At 40.7% G+C, this 23,855-nt stretch overlaps 1 protein-coding gene across 12 annotated transcripts in view; it reads left to right on the plus strand.

The window, feature by feature from the left end:
- Positions 1–23,855, plus strand: part of RBPMS (RNA binding protein, mRNA processing factor) — a 204,679-nt gene that overhangs the window by 60,565 nt on the left and 120,259 nt on the right. For all 12 annotated transcript variants that reach the window (XR_006058139.2, XR_009598671.1, XR_006058140.2 and 9 more), the window contains exon 2: positions 20,275–20,352. Coding sequence is in view for 6 of the 12 variants with exons in the window: in XM_060407185.1 (XP_060263168.1) it covers positions 20,275–20,352 (78 nt within the window). In the remaining 6 variants the exon portion in view is untranslated. The remainder of the gene's footprint in view (positions 1–20,274; positions 20,353–23,855) is intronic.

Consider the following 23,855-nt stretch of genomic DNA (forward strand, 5'->3'; position numbering starts at 1 on the left):
TGTCCTGGGCTGGCATACCGGGTTCCAGGGAGATTGCTGACAGGCCGGGTCATGTCCACTATGAAAGAGCCTTCACATGCCCCCAGGTTTTGACAATTTGAGAATTCTTCCTCAATTGGAGATGAACAGTTTTGGAACCACCTGAGCTGTTTGAAAGTCACAAAATGGATAACATAGAGTTGGTTTCTGGAAAGTGTACCATTTTGTATTCTTTACAAATATGCTTTTTTAGAAATGCGTATTTTCATTCACATGTTAAACCTTGAAGTAGAATTCCAAGAAGTTCCTGGAAGGGAGTGGAGGTAGTGTGAACAGCAGTCTTTCACTCTGGAGATTCACTGTTAATAATGGAATATTTGGGGCTTCCCTGGTGGCTCAGTTTGGCTGCCAATGCAGGAGACAAGGGTTCGATCCCTGGGTCAGGAAGATCCCCTGGAGAGGGAAATGGCAACCCACTCCAGTATTCTTGCCTGGAGAATCCCACAGACAGAGGAGCCTGGCGGGCTACAGTCCATGGGGTCACAAAGAGTTTGACATGACTTAGTAACTAAACACCAATAAATTTGTGTCTTAAGTAGTGTGTGCAGTTTGTTCAGTGTTTTTTTTCTTTTTTCCTTAATAGCTATTGTTGAAAAACTATTTTGGGTAATTTTCAAAGTTTTTTTTGTTTTAATTTATTTTGGCTGTGCTGGATCTTTGTTGCTGTGAGGGTTTTTCTCTGGTGGCGGTGAGCAGGGGCTGCTCTCTAGATGCAGAGCCCGTGCTTCTCATCCCAGTGGCTTCCCTCTTGTTGTGGAGCACAGGTTCTAGGCCATGCATGCGGGTTTCCATAGTTGCGGTTCCCAGGTTCGAAAACGCAAGCTCAGTATTTGTGTTGCATGGTCCTAGCCCCTCCACGGCATGTGGGATCCTCCTGGACCAGGGATTGTACTCTCCTATCCTCCATGTGCAGGCAGATTCTTTACCACTCAGTGACCAGGCAAGCCCCCAAAGTATCTTCTGCTGACTAAATGAAGTCCTAAGTTCTGCACTGGAATAATTTAATTTTTAAATATTCTTTTTGCCCTGCCAGCAAAAAATATTCCCTGATAGCAGTTGAGAGGTTATATTTATTTTACTTATTTAACAAAAACTTACATAATGCTTTCTATGTGGTAGGTGCTTTTCTATGTACTTTACAAATATTCACTTGTTTGATCTTCTTAGCAATCATATAAAGCAGGTTTTATTCTATTTCCCATTTACCAGTGAGGAAACGGAGGTTCTAATTAGTTACTAGGTTGTTCGAGATAGTTTAGCCAATAGCAGTGGAAGCTGGGATTGAAATTCAGGCAGTCTGCCTCCAGAGTTTGCATCCTTAAACACTGTGCTCTGTGGAGTCACTCTTTCTCACAAGAGAAAAAACCAATGCATATAGCTTCCATCATGACTGTTTTGCTATCAGTTCATCAAATAATTTTACCTATCAGGAACTCTGGGGCCCATTTACCTTGTTTGGCAATAACCAGTCTGTGAATTCTTTAAATTTGTGGCTTAAGATGACATTCTCCTTTATCACTGTAAATAGAAAACAATTTTTAAAAAGTCCTTATAAAAACAATGAAATGTGTGCTCCATTGGTTTGATTGAGAAGTCCTCAGTGGCAAGAACTAAGTGATGGTCGTCGTCGTCTTTTATTTTTTCAATTTATTTGGCTATGCCGGGCCTTGGTTGCAGCAGGCAGGATCTTTAGTTATGTCACATAGCATCTTTTTAGTTGCAGCATGTGGGATCTGATTGCCAGGGTTCGAAGCTCAGTCCCCTGCTTTGGAGTGTGGAGTCTTAGCCACAGGACCACCAGGGAAATCCCTAGGTTTTCTTGACTTGATGTCCTTTGACCCCAGTATGCTCTTACCCAAATCCTTCCCTTTCCTTTCACTGTACCTTTGGAATTGGGATAGGACCTAGAGGTAAACTATTCCACACCTTCCTTTTATAAGTAGGGAAATTGAGGCTCAGAGCGGTCATGCCCAAGACCTCAACAGCTAGTTTTGAAGCAGATACGTGACTTAAACTACTAGGCTCAACTTAGTGGTCTTTTCCTTTCATTCTAGAAATTGAAAAGTTACAGTGCTATGGGAACCCAACTTAAATACCTAAGAAACTCTAAAATGTTTTAGATCCATTTGGAAAGCATATATTATGGTTTTATTAATCTAGGCTATTTCTCAACCTCAGACCTCATCATTTCTTTTCTGACATTTGTTAAATCTTTCAGTACTTCCAACCAACGTGTATTGTCCTGCTTGTTACTCATGCCGAGTCTTCTGAGACATGCATTCCTTTACATAATTATGCATACACGTAAGTCATGTATGAACTTAATATTGATTTGATCGAAATGACCACACAAATGGAAAGTAGGTATGATTATAAGTGGTTATCAAACCAAACAAATATATCTCACTAGAGAGGTGGTTCACATATAGTGGTCTGGGAGATTATAAATCATCTTGTAAATACATTGACTGTATTTGGAATTGGCAGTTTCTATCACTTCATGGCAAATGGATGGGGAAACAGTGGCTGGCTTTATTCTTCTGGGCTCCAAAATCACTGCAGATGGTGATTGCAGCCATGCAATTAAAAGACGCTTACTCCTTGGAAGAAAAGTTATGACCAACCTAGACAGCATATTAAAAAGCAGAGACATTACTTTGCCAACAAAGGTCCGTCTAGTCAAGGCTATGGTTTTTCCAGTGGTCATGTATGGATGTGAGAGTTGGACTATAAAGAAGGCTGAGCACAGAAGAATTGATGCTTTTGAACTGTGGTGTTGGAGAAGACTCTTGAGAGAGTTCTTTGGACTGCAAGGAGATCCAACCAGTCCAACCAATCAGTCCTGGTTGTACATTGAAAGGACTGATGTTGAAACTGAAACTCCAATACTTTAGCCACCTGATGTGAAGAGCTGACTCATTGGAAAAGACCCTGATTCTGGGAAATATTGGGGGCAGGAGGAGAAGGGGATGACAGAGGGTGAGATGGTTGGATGGCATCACCAACTGAATGGACAGGGTTTGGGTGGACTCCTGGAGTTGGTGATGGACAGGGAGGCCTGGTGTGCTGTGGTTCATGGGGTTGCAGAGAATTGGACATGACTGAGCGACTGAACTGACTGACCACTGGAAAAACTAGGAGGTGATCCAAACTTAAACATTGAAGTTTGCTCTCTTACTGGAAAAATGGATTATTAGCACTGGGCTTTGCAGTAAACTAACCAGTTTATAAATTAGAGAAAGCAGCTGACATAAAATATATTGTGTTTTTTAAACGACCCAATCAAAAAATGGGCCAAAGAACTAAACACATTTCTCCAAAGAAGACATACAGGTGGCTAACAAACACATGATAAGATGCTCAACATCACTCATTATCAGAGAAATGCAAATCAAAACCACTATGAGGTACCATTTCCTACCAGTCAGAATGGCTATTAAAAAGTCTACAGACAGTAGGTGCTGGAGAGGGTGTGGAGAAATGGGAACCTTCTTACACTGTTGGTGGGATAGCAAATTAGTACAGTCACTCTGGAAAATAGTGTAGAGATTCCTTAAAATACTGGAAATAGAACTGGCATACAACCCAGCAGTCCCACTGCTGGGCATACACACTGAGGAAACCAGAATTGAAAGAGACACATGTACCCCAATGTTCATCACAGCACTGTTTAAATAGCTAGGACATGGAAGCAACCTAGATGTTCATGGGCAGACAAACAGATAAGAAAGTTGTGGTGTATATACATAATGGAATATTACTCAGCTATTAAAAAGAATGCATTTGAATCAGTTCTCATGAGGTGGATGAAACTGGAGCCTATTATACAGAGAGAAGTAAGCCAGAAAGAAAAACACCAATACGGTATACTAACACATATATATGGAATTTAGAAAGATGGTAACGACAACCCTATATGCAAGACAGCAAAAGAGACACAGATTTATAGAAAGGTCTTTTGGACTCTGTGGGAGAAGGCAAGGGTGGGCTGATTTGAGAGAATAGCATTGAAACATGTATATTAACATATGTGAAATAGATGACCAATTCAAGTTTGATGCATAAAACAGGACACTCAAAGTTGGTGCCCTGGGACAACCCAGAGGGATGGGATGGGGAAGGAGGGGGGGTTCAGGACCAGGGGACACATGTACACCATGGCTGATTTCATGTGAATGTATGGCAAAAACCAGCACAATATTGTAATTAGCCTCCAGTTAAAATAAGATTGTGTTTTTAAAGATTCTTATTTTAGTTGTGAGGTATTTCATGTACATACCAATATGGGCTGAAATTCTTATGTAGAAACAGGTATGGAAAAGTGGATGGTTCTTGGTGACTTCACCAAAGCCCTGTTAATATAAAATATAGCCTATGCATATATTTTTCTTTTTCCCTTATGACTTTTCTTGGCCACGTGGCACAGCTTGTGGGATCTTAGTTTGCCAACCAGGGATTGAACTCACGTCTCCTGCATTGGAAGTGCGGAGTCTTAACCACTGGACCACCAGGGCACAGGCAACAAGCCTGTGCATATGTGTTTCTCTGCTCTTCTGAAATCACTGGGCTTGACCCTCCAAGTTTTCCCCCTGGTAGTAGTTTAAAATATTTTAAATTTATACTTGTTATTTTTATTTTCCATATCATATGCAATGAATGTTACATGAGATATGGATACTAGAATAGAATATAACTAAGATATATAATACAATAAAAGGTAGTGATTGAACAAATCAGGAAAGTTAAAATTAAGTAAAATACACTTTAAAAAAAAGGTCACATTTCATTCTAATGTCTTTTACAATACTGAATCTTATCAATTAAAAACGTAATAGGAAACAGATCAGTCTTCTTGTGATAGTGCTTTAAAATAGAAATGTGTGTAAATTTGTAACTACCACCTAGCTTCACTGCTTAGTTTTACCGACTGATGTAAATCTCTTGGTTAATGTTTATATAATTACTTATGTCAAAGTCTTAAAAAAGATGCAGTTCAATTTGTTTAACTCAACTGACTTTGAAATAATTTACATACAGGTCTAAGAAGTACATGTAGAAAGATCCTGGGTACCCTTTGCCTGCCTGCGTGCCTGTGTGTGTGCTAAGTCGCTTCAGTTGAGTCGACCTCTTTGCAGTGGCTCTCCAGGCTCCTCTGTCCATGGGATTCTCCAGGCAAGAATACTGGAGTGGGTTGCCATTTCCTTCTCCAGGGGATCTTCCCAAGCTAAGGATCAAACCTGTGGTTCTTAGGTCTCCTACATTGGCAGGTGCGTTCTTTACTACTAACGCCACCTGGGAAGCCTGTGCCCTTTGCTTAGTTTTCTCTAAAGATAACATACTGTAAAATTATAGCACAATATCACAACCAAGAAGTTGAGGTTGGTACAATCCACTCATTTTGTTTCGATTTCCCCATTTCACATGTGTTCTGTTGTATGCAGTTTTATCCCATTTATTATTTCATTTTTTAAGGGTCAGAAACCTAGGCATGGCTTAGCTAGGTGTATCTAGTTCAGGATCTCTCATGAGGATGGATTAACTTTTTATTTTTTTGGCCCAGTGCTGTATACTAGGCCCTTGTTGATTATCTATTGATAGTGTGTACATGTCCATCCCAAACACCCCAACTATTCCTCCCATTCCGCTTCCCTTCGGTAAATGTAAATTCATTCCCTAAGTCTGTAAGTGCTTCTGTTTCGTAAATAAGTTCGTTTGTATCAATTTTTAAGAAAGATTCTGCGTGTACGTGATACCATGTGATGTCTGTCTTTCTCTGACTTCGTTTAGTATGATGATCTCCAGGTCCATCCATGTTGCTGCAGATGGCCTTATTTCATTCTTTTTAATGAGTAATATCCCACTGTATATATATATACACACCACATCTTCTTTACCCATTCATCTGTCGATGGTGTCTGGGCTGTTGTAAACAGTGCTGCAATGAACGCTGGGGTGCTTATATCCTTTCACACCATGGTTTTCTCCTGATATGTACCCAGAAGTGGGATTACTGGATCATGTGGTAGTTCTATTTTTAGTTTTTTAAGGAGCCTCCATACTTTTCTTCATAGTGGTTGTACCAATTTACATTCTCATCTGCAGTGTAGGGGAGGGTTCCCTTTTCTCCACATCCTCTCCATTTATTGTTTGTTGACTTTTTGATGGCCATTCTGACTGGTGTGAGGTGACATCTCATAGTTCTGACTTGTGTTACTTTAATTCTTAACAGTATTGAGCATCTTTTCAAATGCCCCCCAGCCATCTTATATGTCTTCTTTGGAGAATTGTCTGTTTGAGCCTTCTGCCCATCTTTTGATTGGGTTGTTTTTTGGATTTTGAGCTGTTTGTAAATTCAGAAATTAATCCCTTGTCAGAAATATTGTAAAATACTTTCCTTTCTTCCTCCCAGGGATAAATCACACTTGACTGTGGTGTATGATTCTTTTAATGTATTGTTGAGGGGTTTTGCATCTGTGCTCATTGGTGATACTGGCCTGTAATTTTCTTTTTTTGTGTGGTGTCTTTGTCTGGTTTTATATCAGAGTGATGGTGGCCTCATAGAATGAATTTGAGAGTATTCCCTCCTCTGCAGTTTTTGGAAGAGTTCCAGAAGGAAAGGTGTTGGTTCAGTTCAGTCGCCCAGTCGTGTCCGACTCTTTGCGACCCCATGAATCGCAGCACGCCAGGCCTCCCTGTCCATCACCAACTCCCGAAGTTCACTCAGACTCACATCCATCGAGTCAGTGATGCCATCCAGCCATCTCATCCTCTGTCGTCCCCTTCTCCTCCTGTCCCCAATCCCTCCCAGCATCAGAGTCTTTTCCAATGAGTCAACTCTTCACATGAGGTGGCCAAAGTATTGGAGTTTCAGCTTTAGCATCATTCCTTCCAGAGAAATCCCAGGGCTGATCTTCAGAATGGACTGGTTGGATCTCCTTGCAGTCCAAGGGACTCTCAAGAGTCTTCTCCAACACCACAGTTCAAAAGCATCAATTCTTCAGTGCTCAGCCTTCTTCCCAGTCCAACTCTCACATCCATACATGACTACTGGGAAAACCACAGCCTTGACTAGATGGACCTTAGTCGGCAAAGTAATGTCTCTGCTTTTGAATATGCTATCTAGGTTGGTCATAACTTTTCTTCCAAGGAGTAAGTGTCTTTTAATTTCATGGCTGCAGTCACCATCTAAGTCTGACACTGTTTCCACTGTTTCCCATCTATTTCCCATGAAGTGATGGGACCAGATGCCATGATCTTCATTTTCTGAATGTTGAGCTTTAAGCCAACTTTTTCACTCTCCTCTTTCACTTTCATCAAGAGGCTTTTTAGTTCCTCTTCACTTTCTGCCATAAGGGTGTTAACTTCTCTAAATGTTTGATAGAATTCATCTTTGAAGCCTTTTGGTCCCAGAGTTTAGTTTTCTGGAAGTTTTCAAGTCGATTGGTCTGTTCGTATTTTCTGTTCCTTTCTGTTTCAGTCTTGGGCGATTGTACCTTTTTAAGAATTTGCCTTATTTCTTTTAGGTTGTCCATTTTATTGGCATATAGTTGCTTGCAGTAGCCTCTTATCCTTTGTATTTCTGTGGTGTCTGTTGTAACTTCTCTGTTTTCATTTCTAATTTTATTGGCTTGAGCCCTCTCCCAACTGACCTTATACCTAAAGCAACTAAGAAAGAAGAACAAATAGAACCCAAAGTCAGTAGAAGGCAAGAAGTCATAAAGGTCAGAGCAGAAATAAATGAAGTGGAGATGAGGAAAACGGTAGAACAGACAATGAAACTAAAAACTGGTTCTTTGAAAGATAAAACTGAGAAACCTCAAGACAGTTTTCCCTAGGGCTGCAGTCATCTGAATACTTGGGTAGAGCTGGAAAGTCTGCTGCTAAGATGATTTGCTGGTATGGCTTTTGGTCCATCACCATGTGCTCCACACAGAGCCCCTTACATACCATCATGGTGCCCGGCTTCACTGAGTGAATGATTCGGGAGTCCTCTCCTGGGGAAGCCACAGTGCCTCTTTGGACCCGGTTGTTAGAAGTGACTTCGGCCGCATTCTCTTCATTAGGGGTGAGTCGCGAAGTGAAGCCTGCACTGACGGGCAGAGGAATTAAGTTCTGCGTTACAAATGGAGGGGTATCAGAGATTGGACGTAATTTTAAATTGCCACATGTGAGATTACTAGAATTGTCTCAGTTTTCCAGGTGAGGAAACTTGTGACTGGAGAAGTGAAGTGACTGGTCCGGGGTGTGCAGCTAGGTGGAGAAGTGGGGCATAAATGATAGCAGCCTGGCTTCTCATGAATCTTTTTTTTTTTTTGCTTCTATTTGTGTGTTGTTTTTACTGTGTGTGCTTTACTGCCCAGAGACCTTAACCTTTGGAAGTGAAAGTGAAACTTTACTGCTTGGAGACCTTAACCCGTTGAGTGCATGTTGAAAAGTTATATTGACTTTACTTCTTCATAATCATCCATATCTGGATATTTATGGCTTGTTTTGCTCCATAATGCCTCCCTCCTGGTACTGTGATTTAATACTCATTTAGTTCATTCTGTAGAATACTAGCATCTATTGCTACCTACTGGGATGCTCACCACTGTCATGTAAGGAAGAACTTTAATTTTGAAGGCATACTGACCTGGCAGCAAAGAATTTAAAGGTGTATATTGGGTAGTTTCCCATGACTAAACATTGGGAAGCAAACCTTTTCTCCCCAGCTTTCAGCTTTTTATTTCTGCAATCTTGACACTTTCTGTAGCTGTTGGAACTATGGTGCATTGTGGTTCTAACAACTACAGAAAGTGTGAAAATCACAAAATTGCAAAATGGCATCACCGACTCAACAGATGTGAGCTTGAGCAAATTCTGGGAGAAGGTGAAGGACAGGGAAGCCTGGCAGGCTGCAGTCCATGGGGTCCGCAAAGAGTCGGACACGACTGAGCAGCTGAACAACAATGGCGCATTGTGAGCTGAAGTTGACAATGGGATCAGGTTCCTCAGATGGAGTTTGTCTGTTACTGATATCAAAAGCAATAAATGCATTAGACCCTGGATAGTTCTAGTACCATAATCTGCTCCTGTGAATTATTTCTGGTTACTTTTAAGTGACCATAAAGAACTCAGTGCTCTCTGGGGTAGTTTTCCTGTGTAGTGTGGGAGAGGTAAAATGATTTTTTTTTTTTTAATTTAAACAGAACTGCTTTGTAAAATAACAATCATAATCACCAAAACTATGCTAAAAGAGAGAGGTTTTAGAATTTTGATTATATATCTTCATATTTTCTGTTTATATTTCATTTCGTTAGGCTATGGAAAAGTCTATTATTAGCGGTGGCCCAAGGGACCTTTTTGACATACAATTTTGGGGTACTCTATAGGATTGAAAAAAACCTTAAGTGTAAATGCACTTTGAGCTTCCCTGATGGCTCAGGGGTAAAGAATCTGCATGCCACGCAGGAGACAAGAGTGTGGGTTTGATCCCTGGTTTGGGCAGATCCCCTGGAGAAGGAAATGGCAACCCAGTCCAGTATACTTGCCTGGGAAATCCCATGGAAAGAAGGGCCTGGCGGGCTACAGTTCGTGGGGTCACAGAGTCAGACATGACTGAGCATACACACACACACCACTACATTTTAGAGTATTATTAATGCACACTTCTGTTTATAGCATACTATATTAATGTATCCATTTAAAAATCTTCCTGTTTTAATGACATAAACAGTGCAGTGTAATTGAACGAAGAGTGGAATTCCATGGGCTAACCAGTATTAAAACAGGATAAACCATCAGAAGTTAACTAAAGGAATTTAGAGAAGCCAGGGTGGGGTGTTTAAAGGGTAAAGCTTCCTGCCTTTATAAGGAACTTCCTGTTGACCTCTAAGGACTTGACAACCATATATTGTATTTGACAGCACTTGGTGAATTTCTTAATAATGAGGTTAAGTTCTCACATGCACACACACAGATATCTAGTTTCCTATCTAGGCTAATCCAGATCCTAAATTCCTGATTTGCCTCTGGTACCCACCTCTCTTTGTGTGACAGCACTCAGTGAATTTCTTAGTAATGAGGCAAAGTGCTTACATGTCCAGACACATCTACCTATATGCTTGCGCAGTTTCAAACCCTTGAAAGTCTTGATCTGTCTTATCCGTTTAAAAATACAGGACTTCCCCGTTGGTCCAGTGGTTAAGACTTTGCCTTAATGCTGGGGGTGCCAGTTTGATCCCTGTTGGGAATCTAAGATTCCCATGTGCCTTGTGGCCAGAAAACCAAAACAGAAAACAAGCAATATTGTAGCAGATTCAATACAGACTTTTAAAAAATGGTCCACATTAAAAACAACAGATGCGAGAGAGGGTCTAGATAAGACTTTGATATTAAGTCCTATCAAGGTTAGAGATTGAGATCATCTAATTATACAGTGACATTGGGTTGGATTGGGAAAAGTTCTTCCAGAACAAAAGTAGAAGCATGGTATACGTCGTGCTAACTTGGAACCCTAACGCCCTGTCCTTGTTCTGAGCCCTGTACATACAAGTTTTTGAAACGGGGCATTTCTCTTCGATGTGTTTCCCTGAGTCTTCCTCCTTTCCCTGACACTTGGTGGTTTAGTTGCTTAGTCGTCTCTGACTCTTTGCGACCCCATGGACTGTAGCCCACCAAGCTCCTCTGTCCATGGAATTCTCCAGGCAAGAATACTGGAGTGGGTTGCCATTTCCTTTTCCGTCCCTGATACTTAATGAAAACTTTCTATCACCTTGGCAAAATGACCCTGGTTTGCATGGACCCCAAACAAAGGTATAAATTTGGTTATACAGATCAGTTCAGTCGCTCAGTCATGTCCAACTCTGTGACCCAATGCACTGCAGCACGCCAGGCCTCCCTGTCTATCACCAACTCCAGAGCTTGCTCAAACTCATGCCCATCAGGTTGGTGATGCCATCCAACCATCTTATTGAATAGCTCTTGGGGCAAATACAAGTGGATCCCTCAAAACTAGGGAGGTGCGCATCATGGGTAATGATGTGGCTTTTTTCTTTGGAAAGGATAGAACAATCCTTCATTGAAAACTAAAACAAATGTGGGAGTCCGTAACAACAGCATTTATCTTATGGTTAGTCAGTCCTTGGTGTCTGTAGCAACGCGGCCTCATGAACCAACGCATACTTTCCCAGGGCCAGAAAAGGAGCAAGTCTTTAGGTTCAGTAGGTGGCCATTGTCAGGAACAAGGAGCTTGACCACCTGTTCCGTCTTGAAGCCAATGCGAAGAAGAAACTGGAGCTTGACCAAAGGCTGGTCAGTTTCTACTGAGCTGCAACCAGAACTAAATGCCTGGCAGACCGTTTAGTGATTGTGGTCATCCATTTTTGTGGTGGCAAGATGCAAATGGGAAATCTTTGCAGGCCAGCCAAGCCTTCTTTGGAACTGAGAGGATGTGCAGTCCTCAGTGTGATTCAGTCTTGCAATTTGGTTTTTAAGCTTGTGCTTATAGAATAAGCAGAGAACTCAATTCATTTACACTTTATTTAGAAAGAATAAAATAATTTAACCAGTATGTAAAACTGAGAAGGCTCTGGGACACACACTCCCCTGTCCCAACCTCATGTGTATAAGCAACCCAGCTCTGTGGAATTTATACTGCTACTCATGAGTGGAGCTCTTTTCAATGTCTCTGTCCCTGAAACTATGTTTATTTCATCATCTCGGAAGAGATAAGGCACTTCCTTAGATGTTGGAAAGTGAGTGATCCCTCTTTTCTCGTTCGAGTGAGAAGTAAGTTGATCACAAAGCAAGAACACTCCTTTGACTGTAGTTAGGGTAGACCCTCCTGCTCTGAGGACCTTGAGCCATCAGTGTCCCTTTTTGGGTAAGATTGTAGTTTTAGACTAAGTACGAAGAAGCACTCACTCGTTGTCAGATTTTGAAAAGTGAAGTTAGTTAATATGAATGTATATTTCTACTAGATCAAGTTTGTACCTATAGAGCAAGGGCAAGCAGAAGATAAGAATTTCTAATGACAAAAGTGGATGGGCCGGACTCAAGGTCTATATATATATATATATTAATCCATTTGAGCTTGTTTGTTCATTTAAAAAAATAATTTATGCTTATAAAATATTTAAATACCAGATTATATAAATATAAAAATGAAAGTTCTCTTCATTCATCTTCTCTCTCCACTCAGTGAAGAATCTGCCTGCAATGCAGGAGACCCAGGTTTAATCCCTGGGTTGGGAAGATCCCCTGGAGAAAGAAGTGGCAACCCACTCCTGTACTCGTGCCTGGAGAATTCCATGGACAGAGGAGCCTGGCAGGCTACAGTCCATGGGATCGCAGAGAGTCAGACAAAACTGAGCAACTAACTTTCACTTTCAATGTGGTATACAGTCTTTAAAAACTTAAAAAAAAAACAACAAAAAACGAGCATGTACTAATCTATAAAAACACTAAAAGAATTACTGGGATTATGAGCAATTTCTGGTGCTTTTATTAAACTTAATAATCAGAAACTTTGTTCTCTATCAGTAGATAAAGATATCTACTCACAGTTTAAATGTGTAAGAATTTGAGAATTTTCTCAAACTTTTTGTGAATTACTTACTTTTGTTGAAATTGAACTTATTTACACAAACTTAAGGATGTTTCAGTCATCCGTTGTAAGAAATGTGATTTTTTTCCTTTACTATTTTCCATATATTGATACCCTATCCTTGTTAAATAGGTTCATAGTCCTGAATGTTTTGCGTTTTATGACTTTTTAGGTCTGTTTTGATTTGTCTGTTTCTTTTTCATTTTTTGACCTTGTTTTTTTTCTCATTCCTCTGTCATCTAATTTTGATCTCTTATGCTGTTACCTCTTCTGTGTTTTTGTCAGATGAGTATTTATCATTTGATGTTTTAACTACTATAACGTCTGGGAAACATCCTCACCTCATTTTGTTTGCTGTGTCATCACTAGAAGTGTTGACAAGCAAACACTTACTGTTTCCCCTGAATACACAATGTTATCCTGTCGATTTCTAAAATCAAGGGAAATTTTTATATCGTGTACCCATGGACTGTTGTTACACACTACCCCAAAACAGCACTTTCAGACTCTAAAATGCCCACTGCAGGATCTTACCTGTGAATCCACTTGGCATGTCTCAAAAATGAGTTATTCCAAAAGAATGATTTAAACATCCAGCACATTTGAAAGCTGCTTTTGGAGTCTGTTTGTGTGAGAACTTGGATAGGTGGAGAGAAAGTTTGCAGATGATAGATGATCATTGAAGCACTCCTGTGGGTTTTAGAATGTTTCAGATGAGAGATTATACACAGTTATTTGTGAGTCATCAGAAAATGAAATGTGGCCTTTCCCAATCCTGTGAATCTAAGGAACCTCGAGAGGTCAGCTCAGAGCAGCTGGAGATGATGACGAAAATCTTTTTTATAAACAATTAAAACTTACACAGAAAATGCCGTAGTCTTTGGACACTGTTTATTGGATGTGACTGCTGAAAAGTGTGCGTGACTATTCTCTACTCTGTATTGAAATTAATAAGCATTTGTCTATTGGTGTTTATTTTAATGTCTAGATTTTGTTATTGTTTAGTTGCTATGTCATTGTCTCTTTGCAACACCATGGACTGTAACCTGCCGGGCTCCTCTGTCCTTGGGGTTTCTCAAGCAAAAATGCTGGAGTGGGTTGCTATTTCCTTCTCCAGGGGCTCTTCCCGACTCAGGGATCAAACTCAGTCTCCTGCATTGGCAGGTGGGTTCTTTAGCACTGAGCCACCTGGGAAGCCCAGTGTCTAGATTACCTGTAGGTAATTATCTTATAAGATAATGTGTGTTCTTTATTAAAGGAAGGACTCGCACAATGACTGTGCTTCTTGAATTCGAGTTTATTAAATTGGAAGTCAGTCACTGAAATGTGGCTTCTGTTTCCCCATGGGAGCTGGCAGTGCCATTTCAGAACACACAGCGAGTTTCATCCGGAATCTAACTGTGGGCTCCACAGGAATGGTTGGTCATGGCTGAGTCAAGAAGGCCCTGGCTGTTACTGACAGGATGATTTCTCCTGGCGTTTGTTCTTTCAGTCCTGTTGGGGGAGAAGTGAAGTTGGAGGTACATCCGCAGAATCCATTAGCGTCCCTTTGGGATAGAGCTGTCAGCAGCTTCACGTCTCGAACTTCTATGAGGCATGTTGTGTCCTTGACGAAGAAATGTGTTTCCCCGTGTGTCTGATAAGTAAACATCTGCAGTGCCAAAGGCAGAGTGCCAGGCACATCTGTGTCCATAGACAATGCTGTTAAATTAAGGGGCCGACCTGGAAAATGACTGACCTGCCACAAAGTTCACATGGCGTCATTCATTTGTTGTTTGGGGGCACTTTATTGAGTATTTGATCGTGGATTTAAATGTCTTTTAAACTTATAGCTCACTGTTTGGGTTCTAATTGGTTACTCTGAATGAGCTAAGCTTTCTCTTGTTGCAGTGACAGTTAAGCTCCCTGCAAGCAAGTATCATATCTAACCTTAGTGATATACATAGACACCCAGCAAAGGCAAAACCTAAAAATGCTTTGCTGTTTAATGACCTAGATAAAAATGAGCGGTGGTAAGAAAAGTAGAGAAACTGTAATCTTTTTTATTTTTTTAAATATTTACTTTTATTCATTTATTTGGCTGCACTGGGTCTTAGTTGTGGCAGGTGGGATCTAGCTCCCTGACCAGGGATTGAACCTGGGCCCCTGCACGGGGAGCAGGGAACTGGACCACCAGGGAAGTCCCTAAAATGTTTAAAACATCACCATGATTCAAGGTTCCAGTCACCGTAGATAAGTATGAAGTAGATACTTAGGAAGAGTTCCTCATCACCCTGACTCATTATCTTAAGTTTTTTGTTTTTTTTTTTTTAACTTAATGAAGTTTCCTAGTCTAGGGAGGTCTAGAAAGGATTCAGAGCACATCAATTCCAAAATTCGGATTTAAAAGACCTTTAATTGTCGTCATAATTCCATAACCTAGGTATTTAAGATCTATTTCTAATACTCAGTCTATCTGTCCCATCAGAGGAGGGATCAGCTCTTCAGTGAGTGATATCTTGGCAGGTTTCTGAGAAAATAATGGGCTTCACTGACTTCTAGGAAATGTAATTTATGTCCATGTGTAAATAAAATGCCAGATAACTTAGTTGCCTCTAATTTGATGAACAGCAATGAAAAGCAAGCGGCTTGAGTGAGTGACAAACTTCAGCCTAATAAGAGGTCACTTTTTTTTTTTTCATGTATAACCCTTTGCTGTTGAAATACTAAGTTAATCTTCTAATTCGGAAATACTTAGATAAAGTTTTCTCTATGAACTTCGCAAGTTTTATTGATACAAATATTGACATTATGTATGGTTTTCTAAATAGAGAGCAAAGTAATAAAAAGCAATCTAGGCTATTGTCAACCTAACAATAAACTATAAAACATGCTTATTATAGAAAGATGGAAAATACAAATAAGCTCATAAAAAACAGTAAAATCAGTTATTAGGACTTCCCCCGTGGTCCAGAGGTTAAGACTCTGTGCTTCCATTGCAGAGGGCACAAGTTTGACCCCTGGTCCCAGAACTAAGATCCCACTTGCCACACAGTGCAACCGCCCCCCCCCCCCAAATTGCTTATTAAGCATATATATCCTCTAAGGTATTTTTACCCCCTTTAGTATACATACATGTGTTGGCTTTTTGCTTTGTAGAATAAAACTGAATGTACTTTTTCCCTGAACATGATTTTTATTGGTTGCATAATAATATATTCAATGGGTGTAGATAAACCTTAATTTATATCAAGTAGTATTTTGTTGATAACTCCCAGATTTCCAGTGGGTTGTTTTTTTTGTTTGTTTTTTTTTTTTGGATAAATTGTTTGACTTACAGCTTTCTAAAGCCTCTTTCTGTAGAATAGTGCTATAAATGGTAGCTCATTTCCTGAGTTAACTCCCAGGTCCTAATTGATATTTGTCACTTGGCTAAGCTTCCCAGCTGGACAAATGGTGCTCCAGTGTTTAAAACACAGCATCTGCTTATCATTATTTCCATGGCAATCTCTGTAATAATTTGGTCAGCACCTGGCATAGTGCCAGTCATAATGGGCATTCAACAAAATATGAATGAGTGGAGTCTGGAATTCCCTCTGTCCAGGTTGTCCTGGCCAGGGCAGCCAAGTAGAGCAGATAGTGTTCACTTTCTGGAATGTGGGGAGGGGGTGTGGGTCTCAGGGAGGCCACACAGGGTAGCAGGATCCCTTTGACTGTGTCTTTGGCAGTTGCAGTAATTCAGTCTTAGCAGCGATGATAAAGTTCTTTAGAGTACTCCCCTGGCAGTCCAGTGGCCAAGACTCTGTGCGTCCACTGCAGAAGGCACAGGTTCGATCCTCAGTCAGGGAAGTAAGATCCCACATGCTGCATAGGCAAGAAGAACAAAAAACCATTTCTTTGGAAAGTGTTTATCACTGGCAAAGTTGAGAGAGAAGGGAGAGACAAAAGGTATATTGACCAACAACAACAAATTTATAAAACACTATACGCAATAGCAACAGAATATACATCTGTTTTACATTCAATATTTATCATGCTCTAGGCCACAAAACAAGGAATTGAAGAGGGTAATTTCTTAAAAGTTTGAAAGTGAAAGTCACTCAGTGTGTCCAACTCTTTGCAACCCCATGGACTATACAGTCCATGGAATTCTCCAGGCCAGAGTACTGGAGTGGGTCGCCTTTTCCTTCTCCAGGGGATCTTCCCGACCCAGGGATAGAACCCAAGCCTCCTGCATTGCAGGTGGATTCTTTACCAGCTGAGCCACAGGGAGGCCCAAGAATACTGGAGGTGGGTATCCTATCCCTTCTCCAGCAGATCTTCCCAACCCAGGGATAGAACCCAAGTCTTCTGCATTGCAGGTGGATTCTTTACCAACTGAGCTACTAGGAAGCCTTTTTTTTTTTTTTTTTTTAAAAAAAGCATTAAAAAAAATGTTTTAAGCATATTCCTACCATATCATCCAGCTATTCCATTTCTAGCTAATTATCCAAAAAGAAAGCATAGGTCCATACAAAGACTTGTACACCGTGATACCTGAATGTTCATAGTCGTTTTATTTGTAAAAACCAGAAACTAGAGATAACTTGTATGTCTTATAAACAAGTGAATGGATAAATGGACGGTGATGTATCCATACCACAGAATACTGTTCAGAAACAAAAATAGCCTTTTGAGATGTGCAGCAATGTGGATGAATCTCAAAATAATTATGTTAAAGTGAAAGAAGTTGGACAAAAAAGGACACATACTTTATGGCTCCATTTGTATAAAACTTCAGAACATGCATACTCGTCTATAGTGACAGATGAGTGATTGCCTAAGGATAAAGATTGAAGGAAGATTACAGAGCCATGAAGCAAGGAAACATCACAGGGCTATGATGAGTGTGTTCATTATCTTGATTGTTATGAAAACAATATTGGTTTCATAGGTTAAACATATGTCAAAACTTGTAAACAAGATGTTTAGTTATATGTCAATTATATTTCAATAAAGCTGTTTAAAATATAAATAAATGATAGACATTCATGATTCCGTGGCTATTTACTTCATCATAATGTTTATTATACACCTTTATGTAAATGACAGGACATTTTTCCATATACTTTGCTGGATCAGCAAAAGGGTCCTGCTTGCTGCTTTGTGCTTCTTCAAGCCAGAATCAATGGAAAGTGTTAGGATTCTAGAAATATTCTATTTCTCACTGAGGAAAAGTCTTCATAGTTGTACATGGTTTACAGTGAAGCACTGTTTTTTTTTTTGTTTGGGTAGTAACTCACTTTCACTTTGCACATTCATGCGTTGGAGAAGGAAATGGCACCCCACTCCAGTATTCTTGCCTGGAGAATCCCAGGGATAGAGGAGCCTAGTGGGCTGCTGTCGATGGCAGAGTCGGACACGACTGAAGCGACTTAGCAGCAGCAGCGACTTGATTTCTAATGAGGAACTCAGTCATGTCATATCAGCTTGAGTAGAGAAGAGGAATAGAAACTGTGAAAGTGAAATTGAACTCATTAAAACAGACTGGAGTGGTTAGTAACTGGAACTGGAGGGTGAGGAAAATGGGGAGATGTTGGTCTAAGGTTACACACTTCAGTTAGAAATTGAATAAGTTCTGGAGAACCTAATGCATGGTGCTGTATTATAGGTGTCCTTGAAGGTTACTGGCAGTAGATCTTAAATGTTCTCACTACAGAAAAAGAAATGGTAGTTATGTGATTTGATGGCGGTGACGTATCTCAAAGCTAGGGGAGTAGGGGACAGAGTAAAGGCATGCAAAACAGACAATTTTTTTTTTGTGGCTGAGTAATATTCCATTGTATATATGTACCTTTTTCATACTGAGTTTAGTCAGAGAAAGACAAATATTGTATATCACTTATATAGAATCTAAAAAATGGTACAAATGAACTTATTTATAAAACAGTGACAGATATAGAAAACAAACTTATGGTTACCAAGAGGGAAAGGGGGGTGGGAAGGATAAATAGGGAGATTGGGATTGATATATACACAACACTATAAGAAGTGATAAAATGAAAAATGAAATAGATAACTAATAAGACTCAATAATAGCACAGGAAACTCTACTCAATACTCTAATGGCCTAATGAGAAAAGAATCTAAAAAGCAGTGGATATATATATATGTGTATAACTGATTCACTTTGATGTACAGCAGAAACTAATGCAACATTGTAAATCAAGTATACTTTTCTAAAGATAAATGTTATATGTATTTCTTAATAAGTTTCAAACAAAGTTTTAAAAAACACACTAAGTAGAAACAAATTGTGGTGATGATAGTTCAGTGGTGACTACTTGCCGATTCATGGGGTTCTCAAGGCAAGAATGCTGAAGCGGTTTGCCATTCCCTTCTCCAGTGGACCACGTTTTGTCAGAACTCTCCACCAAGACCCGTCTGTCTTGGGTGGCCCCACAGTACGGCATGCCTTAGTTTCATTGAGCTAGACAAGGCTGTGGTCCGTGTTTGGACCACTTGCCAATTGAATTAAGACCATATTCCTGTGCTGATGACTTGCTGTCTCTGTGGTTTGAGCCCCCATTTCCCGTTCAGTTTCGGCTGGCCCTTCTCCCAGAACTCTACTATCCCCCTCTTCGTTAACTGGTTGATGCTTGCTCTCTGCCTGTGCTTTCCCCTCCCCCTCAGCCTTTATATATCTATGTGGTAAATTCCTACCTATCCTCGAAGGATTGCATGCAAATGCCAGCATACTCTGAGTAAACATACTCTGATCCTCCCAGCTGGAAACGTCCCCTGCGTTCTGTGTTTCAGCACCCATTAAGTACATACTTTGTACCCTGGGCCTTACGAGTATGTATGGGTTGGCCACATCTGCCCTGCTGTTCTGGAGCTGAACAGACATAGGGCTATTCATTTGGCTACTGTTGATTCGTAGATGCATTTCAGTAGTTTAATATACTTCTTCACTTACTAAAATTGCTATAACTATTAATGCCGACGAAGGACGCAATTACAGGACAAGCAGAAGTAAACAAAAATTGTTTGGGGACTTCCCTGGCAGTCCAGTGGTTAAAATTTCATACTTCCAATGCAGGGAGCCTGGGTTTGATTCCCCGGTCAGGGAACTTAAGATCCCACATGCCATAAGGCGCGGATAAGAAATTTAAAAAATAAAAAAATATAAAAAACTGTTTTTTCTCCAGAGGCTCAAGAGTGAGGGACATACATATAACTATGGCTGGTTCATGTTGATGTTTGGCAGAAACCAACACAATATTGTAAAGCAATTGTCCTGCAATTAAAAAAAATTTACTATTAAAATTTTTTTGTGTGTGTTTTTGAACCACATTTACTGTCCCCATGACACTTTTTTTTCCCCTTTAAGCTAACATTTTAATTATGGACTCTCTCTTCCCCTCACAGTCTTAGAACCAGGCAATGAAAAGGAAAAGAGAGGTCAGTTTGTAAATTTACATTGGCTAGAAGTGATCCACTCTGATAATTCACACAGAACTATTTAAGAGTTGGGTTAAGAGCATCTTAACATTAGTCACTATGTCATAAAAAGAACACGAATTAGGTAGGAGTTGTGGAATATCTGAAGAAACATGTTTTTTTGGATTTCAAGTGAGCTGTTCTATGACTGTCCCCCGCCTTGATCGCTTCTTATATTTATTTTCCAGGTCCGGACTCTCTTTGTCAGTGGTCTCCCTCTGGACATCAAACCTCGGGAGCTATATCTGCTTTTCAGACCATTTAAGGTACCTTTTCTATCTTTTAGAAATCGTAAAATGAGACAGAAAGTGGGTCTGTCTGGAGAAAGAGACGAAGTGTTTGAGAAACGCCTATTTTTTAAAGTGGTTAGTGAGTCAAGAAGATTTAACGACTCAGTTCTAATATACATTCTCACTTTGGAAATACTGAAACGGCCTTTTGTCCTCCCAGCCGCTAATCTCAAGAAGCTAATCTGTCCTAATTTAGAACAGCCTCAGTTTCCTCCTTGTGTATTCTCTGCTAATTGGTGGTGGTTTGAGTACAGATCAACCCAGATACAATCAGTGACTTACTATGTATTTATATCTCAAACGCAGGAGTATAAGTCAAGCCCTACCCCTAGGAGGTTCCTTATTAGCTGAAATACTGTTGTTCATACAATTCCTAGGTGACATAATAGGTTAAATAAGCTTTTATGAACTTGACAAGGAACCTAAAACCATTATTTTTTCTTTGGCAAAATGTCCAACATTGCTGAAACAGTAGAACAGAATTTTAAAGAACAGCTTGGCAAGAGTTGAGGGACGTCTTCCCTGGAGCTTTGTGCATGCTCAGTATCTCAGTTGTGTCCAACTCTTCGCCACCCTATGGACTGTAGCCCGCCAGGCTCTTCCGTCCATGGAACTTTCCAGCAAGAATACCAGAGTGGGTTGCCCTTCCTTCTTCAGGGGATCTTCCAAACCCAGGGACCGAACCTGCATCCCTTATGTCTCCTATGTTGCCCAGTGGGTTCTTACCACTGTGCCACCTGGTGAGATATTTAATACAGTTGTCTGTTCATTGTGATTATCAAGATAAATTTACTTTAGAGATCGTTAATGTTAATTGAAAATTTAACAGGAAATTGAACTAAGGCTGAAATAACCGTGCTGCACAGAGAAACCTTGAAAGGTAGCCTTTAGAGGGTCAGAGACAGCTGGGATTGGGCACAGTGTGGGCTGGAGGCCTTGGCTCTCAAGGAGCAATCCTGCAAGTCAAGGCAGATTCAGGCCCTGTGTCTGAGCTAGTCCCGTCGGCTGAGGACATGTCAGCAGCAGTGTCTGGCCAGGGCCGCTCTTAGGACTGAGTGATGGGCCGTCTTCATTGCTGGTTAAAGATCCATTCTGATGGAAGCAGGATCCGAGCCACAGAGGCAAGACGGGTTCTAGCTTCTTAGGGAGAGAGAGTAAATGTGACAGCTGAAAACAGCTGGGTTGGAGAGAAGAACGGGGGTGGAGGGGGCGGCCAGTGAAAACCAACAAAGATAAAATAGTCTAGTTTATGTGCCCCAAAGACACCAGGTGATAATGGACATAACGCCATTCTGACAGCTCTCCTTTTTTCTGCTGTTTTTTTTTTTTTTAAATTGGAGTATAATTGCTTTACAGCGTTGTTAGTTTCTACTGTATAGCATCGAGAATCGACATTATATATACATATATCCCCTCCCTCTTGAACCTCATCTTGCCATCACACCCCTCTGGGTCATCACAGAGCTCCCTATGCTTTACAGGAGCTGCGTGCTAGTTATCTGTTTAGCATACGGTAGTGTATATAAGACAGCTCACCTTTTAATGCAATGATAATGATGATGTTACAGAGGGAAACAGGTTAGCCGAGGGGTTGGCTGGAGGAAGTGGGGAAGAAAGAGAAGGTGCTGTGGGAAGAGTGCCAACTTGGCAGAATTTCCCATTTCTTCTGCAGAATTGCAGTTTTTACAGTTTTGTAGGATGGGGACTTTTTAAGCTAACCATTGCTCTTAATGAACACAACAGCTGTGTTTCTGTGTGCATATGGAGAGACCTAGTAGTAAGCCCCTTAGGAATTATCTCACTTAATTCTCATCCCAGTCCTTTAAAGTGAGTTAGCCTCATCCCCACCCCACACCCCACCCCCACCCCCACCCTCCACCCTCCACCCCACCCCTACCCTCCGCAAAGAAAGAAAATGAAACTTGGAGGAGTTGAATACATTTTGCTCAAGTTCACACACATAACAGATGGCAGGGCCAAGATCAAACCCAAGCAGTTTGACTTTGCCATTCCTATTCTGAACTAATATGTGATGCTGCTTCTGATTTCTGTGACTTGAGAGGACAGTATATCCCTACAAGTGGTCTTTTACTTGAGTGAAATATCCATTTGTCCTCTGCCGCTGAGGCCTTCGGGGTATTTAAATCTGCACGTTTTTCAGAGAGCGAGAGCACCTTGAAAAAGGAAGAGGAAGGGGTGTGAATCATGACCTCTTGGGCCAGAAGAGCTCAAGGCCTTTGAGGTAAAATGTTTACAGTAGCTAATTGGTAACATAGTTCTCTGCTGGGAAGATAGGAGGGTGAATCAATTGAAACATGCTGCCCAGCAACCCCAACGCGAAAGTCAGGACCCTGGTACATTCCTACCAGCCCTATTTTAATTAAAGTCCCTGGTGGCTGACCCTCGTCTGCAAATCTGTCTCTGGACCAATATGTGCTGTGGTCAATCATGTCAAGTAGTGTTTTTTTTTTTTTTTTTTTCTCCTGTGTCATCTATCAGTGCAAGCCACCTGCCATTGATTACTTGCAGAAATAAGCAGAGTTTGTTATCTTCATCCTGGGAAACCAGGAGGGATCAGAAAGGGAGTGAAAGGGAGTGTTTCCATCTTCCTTGAGGATGAGCTGGAGTAAAACCCAACAGGGAATTTTTGCATCTCCCAATCCTAATACCAGCATGAAAACAGATGGCTGCAATAAATAAGCAAAATAACAGAATTTAGCATTACTGCCTGTTTAACTTTTCCAGGCAATTTTGAAATTTTCATTGACAAGTTCTACTAAGTACACTATCAGTGTTTTGTTGTTGTTTTACAGCAAATATATTTTTCAGTGTGAACAAGTGAATAAGTGTGAACAAGTCATCACATACTCTACTTAACTGCCTTTCTTCTGTCTCTTAATTGTGTCCACATCTTTGCCACCCCATGGACTGTGGCCCGCCAGGCTCCTCTGCCCATGGAATTTCCACGGAAGAATACTGGAGTGGAGTGGCTTTTATCCTATGTATAAAATGGAAAAGACCTTCTGTTGACATAGATACCGTTTTCCAACTGTTTCCCAATTGCATAAGAACATAGAAAAGAAACGTAAGAGAGTGAGTTTCAGGGCTTGATCTCTTTTAGGCCCAAGTGTGGGCTTCCCAGGTGGCTCAGTGGTAAAGATCCACCTGACCGTGCAGGAGACTTGGGCGCTATCCTTGGGTCGGGAAGATCCCCGGGAGTCGGAAATGGAAACCCACTCCAATACTCTTGCCTGGAAAATTCCATGGACAGAGAAGCCTTTCAGGTTACAGTCCAGGGGGTTGCAAAGAATTGGACATGACTAAGCATACAGCACATATATATATATACTTAGGCATATACATTGTGTGTGTGTATAAAACTTGTTTTATAGTTAACAGACATTTGTAGGAAGAGTTGGTCAGTGGTCATAAAGGACTCATTGTCACTTGAGCAAGATGGTATTACAATTGCTTTTTTT

Source organism: Ovis aries, chromosome 26, assembly GCF_016772045.2.
Source record: "Ovis aries strain OAR_USU_Benz2616 breed Rambouillet chromosome 26, ARS-UI_Ramb_v3.0, whole genome shotgun sequence".
Taxonomy (NCBI): Eukaryota; Metazoa; Chordata; class Mammalia; order Artiodactyla; family Bovidae; genus Ovis; species Ovis aries.